The following is a 12,323-nucleotide window of genomic DNA, read 5'->3' as shown; positions in this document are numbered from 1 at the left end:
TAACACCAAGTCATTTTTGTGTTATCAGCACTCATGGTAATGTCGAGGCTTTCTGCAATGCAGTGACCTTTGTCACAGAAAATGTGACTGACCTTGAGTCTTGGCTTCAGACAATACATATGGTGACCTCTATCACACATGTCACACAGTAACATCTGTTCAGCGTCGCCCTTCCTACGACATATTCGACAGCGAGCATGTAGGGCAGACTTGGACCAGGCTATGCTCTTCTCTAACGTGGCCATGTAAAGGAATATCTGGGAAAGACTGGTGGAGTACAGCAAGGAATCCTCCCACCTCTCCAACAGGGACCTTCCCTGGGTCTTAAAATTATCCTCTTCCTCTCCTGAATGTATGAAACTTGCTGGTGAGTATATAACAATGTTAATCAGTGTATGTCCGTAAATTGTGTCATTTGTCTTTGTTCTGGGAAGGGAAATTTTACTGCAGCTGTATTATTTTAATTAATTAATGTTACAAGAGGGGAAAATGCAACAACCAGAATGGGACTTGAACCCAGGACCTCTTAAATCTTCACGTACGCTCTAACCATTTAAACTACCGACAACCAGATCCCAGCCCTAGTCCAGTTATGCTTCTTAAATATTACTTGATCACTTGTGTTGGATCCTCTTTTTACATATGGATGGTTAATGATCAAACACGTGATGTTACAATGCTTCTTTAGTACAGAGGTCTCCAGTATTTACAATTGCTCTCATTAGTACAGAGGTCCCCAGTATTTACAACTGCTCTCATGATCAACCATTCCTTGAATGTGTCCATTTTTTGTTTTTTTCATCTATGTTTTTCAATGATAAATTACCCCTCTCTCAACAACCGTCTGGCTTACCCGATGGGCGACTGCTTAATCATACCCCAAATATGTGATATGCACACAAGCTTCGTGAGCGACCATGTTTCAATAACATTACTTAAGCTAGCGAAATGTCTCTTGCTATTTTTGTTACCTTGGTATATGATGTATTAATACATTTTTTTAACAGTGAAATTCATTAAGATCAAAATTATGGATGTGGTGCTCAAGTTTCAAGATACAAACCATCACTTTCCTCCTCTTCTTCCTTCTTTTTCTTTTTTAATTGCTTCAATTTTTGTTTTTCGGCACTCTCACCTATACAAAATGAAACTTTTTGAGAATACAAATTCTTATGTAACATTTTTACCTTACAACCTTTGAAAGTACAAAGTTGAATGATGTATCATTATATCAAAACCATCATCACATAATATTTAATTCTTTTGTCCTAGGCAGGTTTGATCTGTTCTGTAGAATGCATTTATCAAATATTGCTATATTATTTGCATTTCTAAACAAGGCATCCAAGCAATACAAATCCCCCGAATGCCAAGTAGAGCCTGTATAGCTGAAATATATCCTGCAATAAATCCATTGGCCATTTTGTCTATTTGATCAATCAAAAAAAATGATAATGTACAACCAGGGTGAAAGGGAAGATTACACATGTAATTTGAAATATTTCTATTTAGAACATTTAGAGGAATAGCAACATCAAATTTCAAATGTCAAAATCCAATATGGTCAATCATTAGGACCGAAAGGAATCTACATAATTATAAAAATAGAGAAATAGATGTAAAAATGACCACCTGTCAACCATTTTGTTTTCCAATCAGTCTCAATATTGATTATGCACAACTAGGGACCAAGGGGAACCTAAATAAGAAATCTGAAAAAAAGATTCTTCTTCCTTAGAAACAGCGGTAACAAGGATTATACATGACTGAAAGGATGACATAAATAGCCCACCGTCATCAGTAGGGGTGAAACGGTTTACCGCGGTGTAACTGAACGGCAATACAGTCAAACCTGTCTATAGCGACCGCCCAAGGGGAGGCAGAACAAGAATTCCACGGAAGTAGAGGTGTCGCCTGTGTATGCGAATAATTAAAGGGCCATAACTCTTTAAAACTAGGACTTGAATAAAAAAAAAAACAATAACAAACTTGTCCACAGTATTATGGTAACGAACATTCTATTTTCGCAAAAAAAAATTAAAGGGCTATAACTCTTTTAAAAAGGTCCGAATAAATTTGGTTAACGAACTTGTCCACAGTATTATGGTAACGAACCTTCCCATGCAGTTTCAAATTAATCCAGTAATAATTATTCAAGTTATTGAGTGGAAACCATTTTCGCAAAAAATTAAAGGGCCATAACTCTTTTAAAATGGTGCGAATAAATTTGGTTAACGAACTTGTCCACAGTATTATGGTAACGAACCTTCCCATGAAGTTTCAAATTAATCCAGTAATAATTATTCAAGTTATTGAGTGGAAACCATTTTCGCAAAAAATTAAAGGGCTATAACTCTTTTAAAAAGGTGCGAATAATTTTGGTTATCGAACTTGTCCGAGCTATCATGGTAATGAACCTTCCCATGAAGTTTCGAATTAATCAGTTCTAAACTACTAAAGTTATCGCACGAAAACCATTTTCCGGACGACACCGACGCCGCCGAAAAGTAATACCTATATGTCTCCTTTTTCAAAGACAACACAAAAACGGTCACTATAGACAGGTTGCCTTTATAGACAGGTCAAAATTATTGCACCAACCAATTAACTTCAAACTGCCATAAATAAATTGTCATTGAACAGGGCATTCAGAAGACCGGTCAGAAGTTAAATAAATGCATAAACTTTATAAATCTGAAGGGTTTAATATTTAATGATTTTGTGGACCCAAACACAAAACATAACTCAAAATGGTCTTATGGATAATTTTTTTTTAATATTTTGTTCTGAAATAATGCTATATGTATCTATCAAATTATCTCCCTTTCTTTCATAAATAAAGAAAAGAATATACAATAATTAATTAATTAATTATATTTGTGTTACTACTAGTTATTTTGTGTTAGATAGTCTTACTTCTTAAAACCAAATTTTTTTTTTTTTCTGACCAAAATTGAAATCCGGATATTTGTGTCAGTTTACGACTTTTTATTAGTATTGACTAATTAAAGATGGCGGCAGTACAAACGCTAGTACCGACAGCTACGATTAAGAAAGGCATTATTGGCTTTCATGTGAGTAAATCTGTTGACAGATATGACCAGTGTTTGTTATTGAAGTGATGTTTCCTAGTTGTAATCACAAAATTAACTGACCGTGTCAAATGAAGCCACCTGTGCACAGTTGTAATGTAATACCGACACGCATGGTGGCCCGACTCCTCTCTTACTGAGCCCCAGGCCAGGGCAGCTACAGTAATTATAGGCTAACAGGTGGTAGGGGTCTTTTGTTTATATACTCAGGCCAGGGTTGTGGTGGTCCTTTGTTTGTATAATCAGGCCAGGGTCGATGTGTCTGAATTTTCCGGGGATTTTATGAGGGATGACTGCGGAGAGCAGAAGATGGCTGACAGAAATCGGTCGCTATAGAAAACAAATTAGCGACCGCCGTTCCGAAATCACCGGTCGTTAGTCACATTAGACAGGTAGTCGCTATACAGAGGGTCGTTATATAGTAAAATCTCACGGGGAATCTTAAAACCGGTCGTTATAGACAGGCAGTCGTTATATACAGGGGGTCGTTAGAGCAGGTTTGACTGTATTTTCTTTCAGTCGGTACAACAGTATAGCAACAGCAAATTACGGTACATGCATCATAAGCGGTAATTTTTTATGTGGGTGTCTATTTCACTAAGTGCCAGCAGAAGGTAGATGACAGTATATAAAAGCTGGTTTCTGATTGATCAAGTGATTTTGACGAGTCCCAATTGGAAGAGGCTTTACATTACATTAAAGGAATGTTTCACCATTGTTTTGATGGGGAAAATGGCACTAGTGCTAAGAGATGCTCTGGCTTCCTATCGATCTGCCGTATGGAAACATTTCAGTTTCCAATCAAAGGATGTGACAGCAGCTACATGCCAAATATGTTTTACAGATATTCCATATAAGCTATTCATCTATTTGTATTTTGGTTTATATATTTTTAAATAAAGAGAACTGAAAAAAATGAACCATCAACACTGTATGGTGTACTGTGCTGAAAGTGTACTGTTTCACCCCTAATCATCAGGTGTTGGGCTATATGGATTTCATCTTAAGTCCATTCTAGATAACTTTAAGACCACCATTTGACCATCTGATGATGGTGAATAGTTTTCATCTTTAGTTCCTCCTAAATAATGTTTAGCTCACCATCTGATGATGGTTGGGGTACAATACCATACTTACCAAGAGGTGGAGTCATGTACTTGGGTTCAACAGCCATCTCTATCTGAAGCAATGCCTTTGCCAGATCTTTGACTGTGGACTCTGTTGATCCATCGGAACTTACAGAGGAACTGTCTTCATCATTGTTCCTTAAAATCAAAATAAAAGTACAAATGTATATAATTAGAATGTACATTTTTATGAAAATTTGAGTGCATTGAAAAAGGACTGCAGAATTTGCCTGATGACACAAGAGGTGCCATGTAAAAAAAACCATTTCCAATTCTCTGTGAACAAATATCACCAATTTTCATGTTGAAAGCTCATTCCTTAACTCAACATTTAACAGGTTTTTCTTAAGCTTATTTTAGATTGTGTCCAAACCAAGTCACAATGCATTATGCCATACTTTTCTCCAGTCTTTTCATCAAATTTAGTGAAAAGAGGATCATTTGTCTGAGGCTCGAAGCTTCCGTGTTCTATTGCATCTCTCCATACAAAACGGTCTTTGACCTATCAAAATCAATAAATACGTTTTACATTTTTTTTGTCTGAAGTATAAATATAATTATATGCAAACATGTTTTCTATCCTATGTTTGACTGATAAACGTTGCTGCTCACACCAAAAATTGTAGTATATCATGGTTTACATTATTGTTAAAATGAGTGGAAACATCAATACATGTACAATGAACTGAATCACTAGCGTCAAGTTCCATTTCTCTGATTTAAGCTGATTTAGTGGTGAAACTATTGAATACTTCCACACTGGATTCTTTCACCCGAGATCACCATCCAGGGTAATGATTCTCTTGCTGATCTAGATCTATGAATCATTTATATTGGATTTTGCTATAAACTGTTATAACATTATCTCATCAATTGATATCATGTTTTATAACAATCATCCCCTATAATTAGATATCCACAAAATGTTTTATTGTATATAAGTTTTATCATGATACTTCATGAAAACAATATCAACTTGAGAATGAAGTATTATACCTTGAGGGACCCCAGACTTCCTACAAATACTCTCTCCTCCAGATCCAGCAGTAACTCTCGAAGATTAATTTCTAAAACTTCCTGTGCTAGATCTCCCTTGATCAAGCCCTTGGCCATTTTTTTAACTGGAGCTTTCTTGGATGTGCCATCGATGGCTGGTGACACACTCCGCTCTCGGTCTTCCATCAGTCGCTCAGGAACAGCTGGTGCAGAACACAATGATTTTGTTGGACATTTTTCAATAAGTTCCACTACTCTGCTCTTTTGATCCATCAAACTTTGCTTTAAAGCCGATTCCCTATATCCACGAGTGTTCAGAGAATTAATCAGCTGTTCAAACTGCTCTGTACTGGATATATAGGTCCACATGTGCTTTGGGCCCTCCATTATTTGCTTACTTGCCAAACTGTCAAGCATTGGCGGCCCCTGATCTATGTCCATATTCTCTGTTTTGCCCTGCTGCGAGTCATCATCACTAATCGTCACCACCTCATCAACTGCCCCCTCACTACTTGCACCATTAGTTAGTGGTGTCTCTATTTGACTAGTGTTGACAGACGTATTCCCTGGAGTATTGTTACTTACAGTTGACACATTCATACTATTGTCTGCTGTTGATAAATTCATACTGTTATTTACAGAGGATGAGTTCATGCTATCATTCTCTTTGTCACTGCCATTCTCCTCTGGTACTTTCTTTTTGGGAGGTGCCTGGAATACTGCTGGTAGAAGCTGTTGTCCTGTAAATGTGCCGTTAGTAAAAGGATTGGAGCTTGGATTTTGTGGAACGGGTTTCAAGTATTCATCTTTAATATGCATTTCACAATCTTCTATGAAGAGTCCTGGTAATGACTGGAAAACCCAGTATCGACGATACATTCTATCACGCCCAAGGGGATAGGTCTGACTTGCATGCTGGAGGTGAGAAATGGAGTCAACCATCTCCTTCTCCTGTAATGCAAACTCGGCTTTCTTGTTTGCCTCTTCTTCCTCCTCCTGAAGACGTTCCTCCTCCTTCTCCTGTTCTGACCGGATCACATCATTCTCGTCGTCCTCTTCCTCCTCAGGTAAAGGTGGCACTGGTAAGCCACTTCTACAATACAGAGTGTTACTGGATTATAAACAACATCATCAACAAGATTAAACTTTTTACTTGCATGTTCTTTTATCAATTTGGTTAGCATCATCAACACCATTCTTAAGTCACAAAACAGAGAGGACAGAAATTTTATTAGTCAAGCTATTCATAATAAATCTGATGCAACACAATAAATCTGAAATTCAGTTCCTGACATGACACTTTTCAATGAGAATTGTATTCATCAGTCTTTACCATCTGCTGAAGCTATTTTTATCTCCCGCAGCTAACAGTGACTGTACTGTTGTCATGTGCAAAGATATATCTGGAAAATTATCATTAAAGCAGTGAATGGGGACAAGGTGTGCAACAGGAGAGTTACATGTATCCCTGGAAGGCATAGCTACTTTAGACAACTTCAGATAGGCAGAAAAAGTCAAACTTACTCCTGTAGCCTTAATCTTTCTTCATAAAGTTGCAATTTTTTCAAACGTTTTTGTTCCAGTTTTTCTCTTTCCATCATACGCTCTTCTTGACGACGCTTGTATCTGGTGAAAATTGTGCAAAATAATGAAAATATTTCTAATAATTCATAAACAAAAGGTGAATATGTAATTCTTAATTAATATCATTCTTTACAGAATTTCAATAATATTATGTTCATCTCAATAAATTTGGAACATTACACAAATTCTAGTTAGCATAAATGAATTTGTATTTCTGAACTTTTCAATGATAAAACACGAAAAACATCTGGTACCAAAACATTTTACCTCATAGCTGCTTCTTCCCGCTCACGACGATGCTCACTCCACTGCAGCTGTTTTAGGTCTGACTTCAACTGACGTAATCTCTCATAGTTATCCTCGATAGTATCACGTGTTGCAGCGTATGTCAGAATCTGTTGGATTAGTACACGTAGGATCTTCAACTTGTCAACTGCAACACAAAGCAAAGTTTTTTCACATATGAAAGGAAATAAACTATTAGGAGATATTCAATGTTTTACCATTAACATCACGATAAACTGTATGGATACATCATTGTAAAATTAATGCATGAGTGAAAAAGAAAGTGTCCAATTTTTGAAATTCTGAAATAACTGCTCTTGCCAAAATCTAAACAAGACAAACCCAACGACTCAATAATACCCTCACTGCCCATCATTTGAAAACTACGGCACCCAAAAGACAGGTAGCAGGTTTTGGAAAATCCTTATGTACCAGTTAACACCTAAAATGACATCTCAATTTGGACAAATCAGAAACTTCACATTATGTTACTATAGTAACAGTACTAGTTATGATAACACTTCATGTCTCTAATTATAGGCATCAATAAATTACATCACTTAAACAAGTTTGAATAAAACTGATCAAATGACTAAGCTATTGACTATTACACAAAACCTGTGTATTAGGACCTGGATAAACATGGCAACCACAATTTCTGGAATACAAGAAATTGTGTGTTAGACATGAATGACCCTGCTGCCATATGACTTTTGCATTAAGTTTGACCAAAATCTGTGAAATTAAGTTGCTAAGCTATGAAATTGAATCAATTGATGATTTTCTTTATATATAGGCTAGCAAGTGTGGTCTTGACTTGACATTCTGAAACATGTTATCTGAAGTATACTGTGTATTTGACCTTTGTGTAAACTTTGACCAAAATCTGTCAAAGAATGAAGTTACTTGGAGTTAAAATTTAATTGTTTATGAAGTGACTTTGACATGGTATTGTGTCTAGAAGCTGTAACTTTATTTGTTTCAACTTCCATCAAAATCTATTAAGAAATGATGTAGCTACCATGAGGATACTGAATTGGTTAATTTCTTATATTTAGCAACAGTGACCTTGCCCTTGAAATCCTGAATGATAAGTATACTCATAATCGACCTTGTATAAAAATTTGATGAAAATCTATAAAAGAATGTAGTTGCAAGGAGCTGAAACAGTTGATGATTTTCTATATTAAGCAACAGTGACCTTTGCCTTGACCATTGAGGCAAGCCTTGACCATTGATGTTTTTACACATCAATGTCAGACGTATACTTGATATTTGTATAAAGATTGGTAAAAATCTGTCAAAGAATGAAGTTGCTAGCCGTTAAAATTGAATCGGGATGGGAAAGGACAGGAGGGTCCTGGGCACCATCATATGCCCTCCCCACCCCATTTCATGGCAGGGGCATAAAAACCCTCATACACATATGCACAGGGTCCCTCGCATTCCATTGCAGTTTCATAAAAATTGCTTTACAAATTTAAGAATTTTATTTCCAAGACACTGAATCATCAAGTATTAATAATGCAAACTTCCACTAATGTTAATGTGATGTGTATTACCTGGTTCAAGGTCAAACACACATACACAGGAGAGGTTTTTGAGTACAGCCTGCTCCTGACGCCTGAAGTCAAGCCCAGGGTCATCTTGGGAAGTGTATCCACCCCTCTGTTGGTAACGGTACTTGATATCTTCTCCTTGCCTCTAGCTCCAGATGACAATAGGTGAAGTCGAGAACTCTCCGATAGAGTGAAGGAATCTAATGGTAGCTTCTTCAGCAGAACCTTAAATTGCCCCTTTTGAAAAAAATTTTAAAATTAACAAATTTTAAAATAATTTTGTTTGAAAAATACACAATTTCCACAGCAATATTAATAAATCAATCACAAATCAAAAGTTAAAAAACTACAAAAAATAATTAAAAAGTGAATATAAAATTTAAAGTTATATAAAAAATCTTTTGTTTTTGTTTTAGAAAACCCGGGATTTCCTTTTTTCAGCTTTAACAAAAAAATGAGAAGTATTTTAATTGCCGTTATAGTTGAATTACCAAAATGGACCTGAAATCAGTACTTTTGAAAAAAGAATGATCTATGACTTGAATATTTCATAAAAATAATTTAATACATCCTTTATTCACTTCATTCAGATCTTCAGACACCACATAATTTGTGAAGTCATATATAGAAATAAATGAACCATTTTTGTTATTGATTTATAGTTCACACAAGTAAGCACGAGATGTAAGCAGTACGTATATGTACCGCTATCTACGGCATGACCGAGTACAGTAGACTACACTCGCTTTGTGGATATTGACAGTATAACATATATTTACATACTAATTCACTTTTAGAATTATAACTGAAATCTTGTAACAGCATGGCACAAATAGTCATCTGAACATGTGTTGTATATTGAAAAATTATTTAGGTAAATACTAACTCATTTGCTTGACTTCAATTTTCAATTTATCAATTCATTGATTACTGTGTTTGAAGTATGGTGTAGCGAGAATTTCAAGTCTTGAACATGACTTGATGAACGTTCTTAATTAAAAAATTATCAAAATGAATTTGTTTGAAAAATAACACAAGTTCCACAGCAATATTATATAGAGAATCGATCACACTATTTCAGAAGTTATAAAACTACAAATAACAATGGCTGAATGTTAAATTAAGTGAATATCACAAGTCTTTTTGCATTTGTTTTTAGATAATCCGGATTTCCGTTTTCTGTCTTTGAAAAAAAAAATACGTAGGCGTATTGCATAGTAAATGTAGCCATGTGTACATATGTAACAGCTGATTTCAATCAGATTGACTTAACATGAACTTAACACCGTCTCAGTAGTTCGTCACAATCGAAAATTTGATCGTGAATTCGGTATTTTGCAAATTCTTTCAAAATACTTCCAGGTAAAGGAAAAAAATGCATATGGTCTCTATACACACACCAAAGATTAATAGATCCTATATTGGGTCCCTTCTCTCGTAAAAATATCGATTAGGGTCCACTAGCGGCCATTTCGGTAATTCAACTCTAACGACAATCGGGCCGCGATTCGCAAATGAAAAATTAATTTAAAATTCGTAAACCTCTAATATTTTACATATGATACAATTAGGCATTGAAAAACATATATGTGGGTCAATTCTCTGAAAATAATGCCAATTTATATTATAATTGAGCCCCATTTTTCTTCGTTTCGGTATTTCCAAGTCTGCTTCACCTGTGGTCCGTTTCAGTAAATATTCTCGACTTTGCCGAAATAAAAACAAGCTATATAATTGTTCATTTTAAACATGACAACTGCCGACCACACGTATCTAAAAGTGTTATTGTTGATATCATCTGAATATATTGCCGTAGTTATCTGTCACTTCGATTGTAAACCCCCTGCCAAAGTCATGGAAGAATCGACCAATCAAATTGGTTTAACGTTTGATTTCCGTAATCTTGCAGTTACCTCCCTTACAACAGTAAATACGTTCCAAGTATCGCCTACAATAACCAATCCCGTGCACATGGCAAACAAGATATTATCATTTGCATTTGATTTATTGGTCGTTTTCGCCAAAGGAAAATGGAATATGGAAATCGATGACAATGTTAACGCTATGACCAGTCACCCTGACCACAAATGCCACCTAGTATCTACCTTTCTCGCAAACATGTACTGTACGCAGTACAGTAACCTATAGTATGATACAATGTATCGTCTCGTATGCCGTTATTGATATATTTCTTTCTCTAAATTATAGAAATATTCATCTAGTTGATAATGATGTAACATTCTAGAATATATATAATACACATTTAAGTAAATCGTGGACATATTTGCAGACCGATGCTATAATGTCAGCCGTTTTGGAATGAACACGGAAGAGCAAAACTTTCTAAACATCCGGAGACGAATGCGCCTGCGCAATATTTGTTTACATAAATATATTGACCTGGAGTTATTCGTAAAGTTCAGGTTCATTTAGTCTTCACATTTCGCTAGCGTTATGCATTTCTCAAATCGTATGCATCTTGAAAACATCTACTGAATACATTTCAACATTTTCGGTAAAACTACTACATAAAACGAAGATGTTTTTGCAAGTAAATTATTTGAAGCGTAAGGCAATGGGGGCAGCCATATTTCATTGAAACAGACAGTAGATGGCGTATTGGTGAATGTGGCTACCAAATATGGTCATATTTCTCAGTCCAGTTCTTGATGGCAATAACCGAACATTAATGTTCGTTTAAAAATTGCTTTACAAATTTAAGAATTTTATTTCCAAGACACTGAATCATCAAGTATTAATAATGCAAACTTCCACTAATGTTAATGTGATGTGTATTACCTGGTTCAAGGTCAAACACACATACACAGGAGAGGTTTTTGAGTACAGCCTGCTCCTGACGCCTGAAGTCAAGCCCAGGGTCATCTTGGGAAGTGTATCCACCCCTCTGTTGGTAACGGTACTTGATATTCTTCTCCTTGCCTCTAGCTCCAGATGACAATAGGTGAAGTCGGAGAATCTCCGATAGAGTGAAGGAATCTAATGGTAGCTTCTTCAGCAAAGAACCTTAAGAAACAAATAAAGTATATGTTTAAAGAATGCAGAATTTTACACAAAATCCACCCTGAAAGTGATTAATTGCTTTTAATCATGAAATATAGACTTAATTAAATTGAACAACTAATATTTGAAGTCATTTCTCAAAGTTTTAACCAGAAATTTCCATTTAAACCATCATATGATAATTTGTAGCATTTGTATCATAGCCCATAGACCCCACACTAGAACCTCATCATATTAACTTTAAACATCATGTTACCTTTAAATATACCTTTTGAAGACTCAACAATCAATGAACACCTGTATTGTGGAATTAATGGGTTACATATGTATGATGTATGATTCTGACACATTTTTGCCATGTTGGAGTGGAAAGATTGGTTATAGGTTAAAATATTCATACAATAAAAGTTCTGAGCAAGAGTTCCCTTACCATGGTTAAGCTGAGGAATCTGGGAGCAACTGCTTGCTGTTTCTATCAGTTGGTAACTGGAGGCATCTGTATCATCAATTATGTCAACCACTGCAAAAATATATTGTTCACTTCAAAGATTGGCTAAGATGAAAGAATATTAGTTTTCTGACGAATGCCAAGAAACTGTTCTTATTGTAATACACTCTACCATGAAGAGCTATTTCATACTAAATCAGCAGATGCAGCT

General features: G+C 35.6%; 1 protein-coding gene across 2 annotated transcripts in view; it reads right to left on the bottom strand.

Moving 5' to 3' along the window:
• LOC117323964 (bromodomain adjacent to zinc finger domain protein 1A-like) overlaps positions 1-12,323 on the bottom strand; it is a 33,030-nt gene that overhangs the window by 7,638 nt on the left and 13,069 nt on the right. For both annotated transcript variants that reach the window (XM_033879527.1, XM_033879526.1), the window contains 9 exons: positions 12,095-12,184; positions 11,443-11,667; positions 7,067-7,232; positions 6,740-6,841; positions 5,216-6,308; positions 4,618-4,721; positions 4,230-4,357; positions 1,064-1,135; positions 93-346 (listed from right to left, as the gene is read on the bottom strand). In XM_033879527.1, the coding sequence (XP_033735418.1) occupies positions 93-346; positions 1,064-1,135; positions 4,230-4,357; positions 4,618-4,721; positions 5,216-6,308; positions 6,740-6,841; positions 7,067-7,232; positions 11,443-11,667; positions 12,095-12,184 (2,234 nt within the window). The remainder of the gene's footprint in view (positions 1-92; positions 347-1,063; positions 1,136-4,229; positions 4,358-4,617; positions 4,722-5,215; positions 6,309-6,739; positions 6,842-7,066; positions 7,233-11,442; positions 11,668-12,094; positions 12,185-12,323) is intronic.

This window comes from Pecten maximus, chromosome 3 (genome assembly GCF_902652985.1).
Source record: "Pecten maximus chromosome 3, xPecMax1.1, whole genome shotgun sequence".
NCBI lineage: Eukaryota > Metazoa > Mollusca > Bivalvia > Pectinida > Pectinidae > Pecten > Pecten maximus.
Note: the sequence above shows the minus strand (reverse complement) of the source record. Positions and strands in the feature narration are given on the sequence as shown.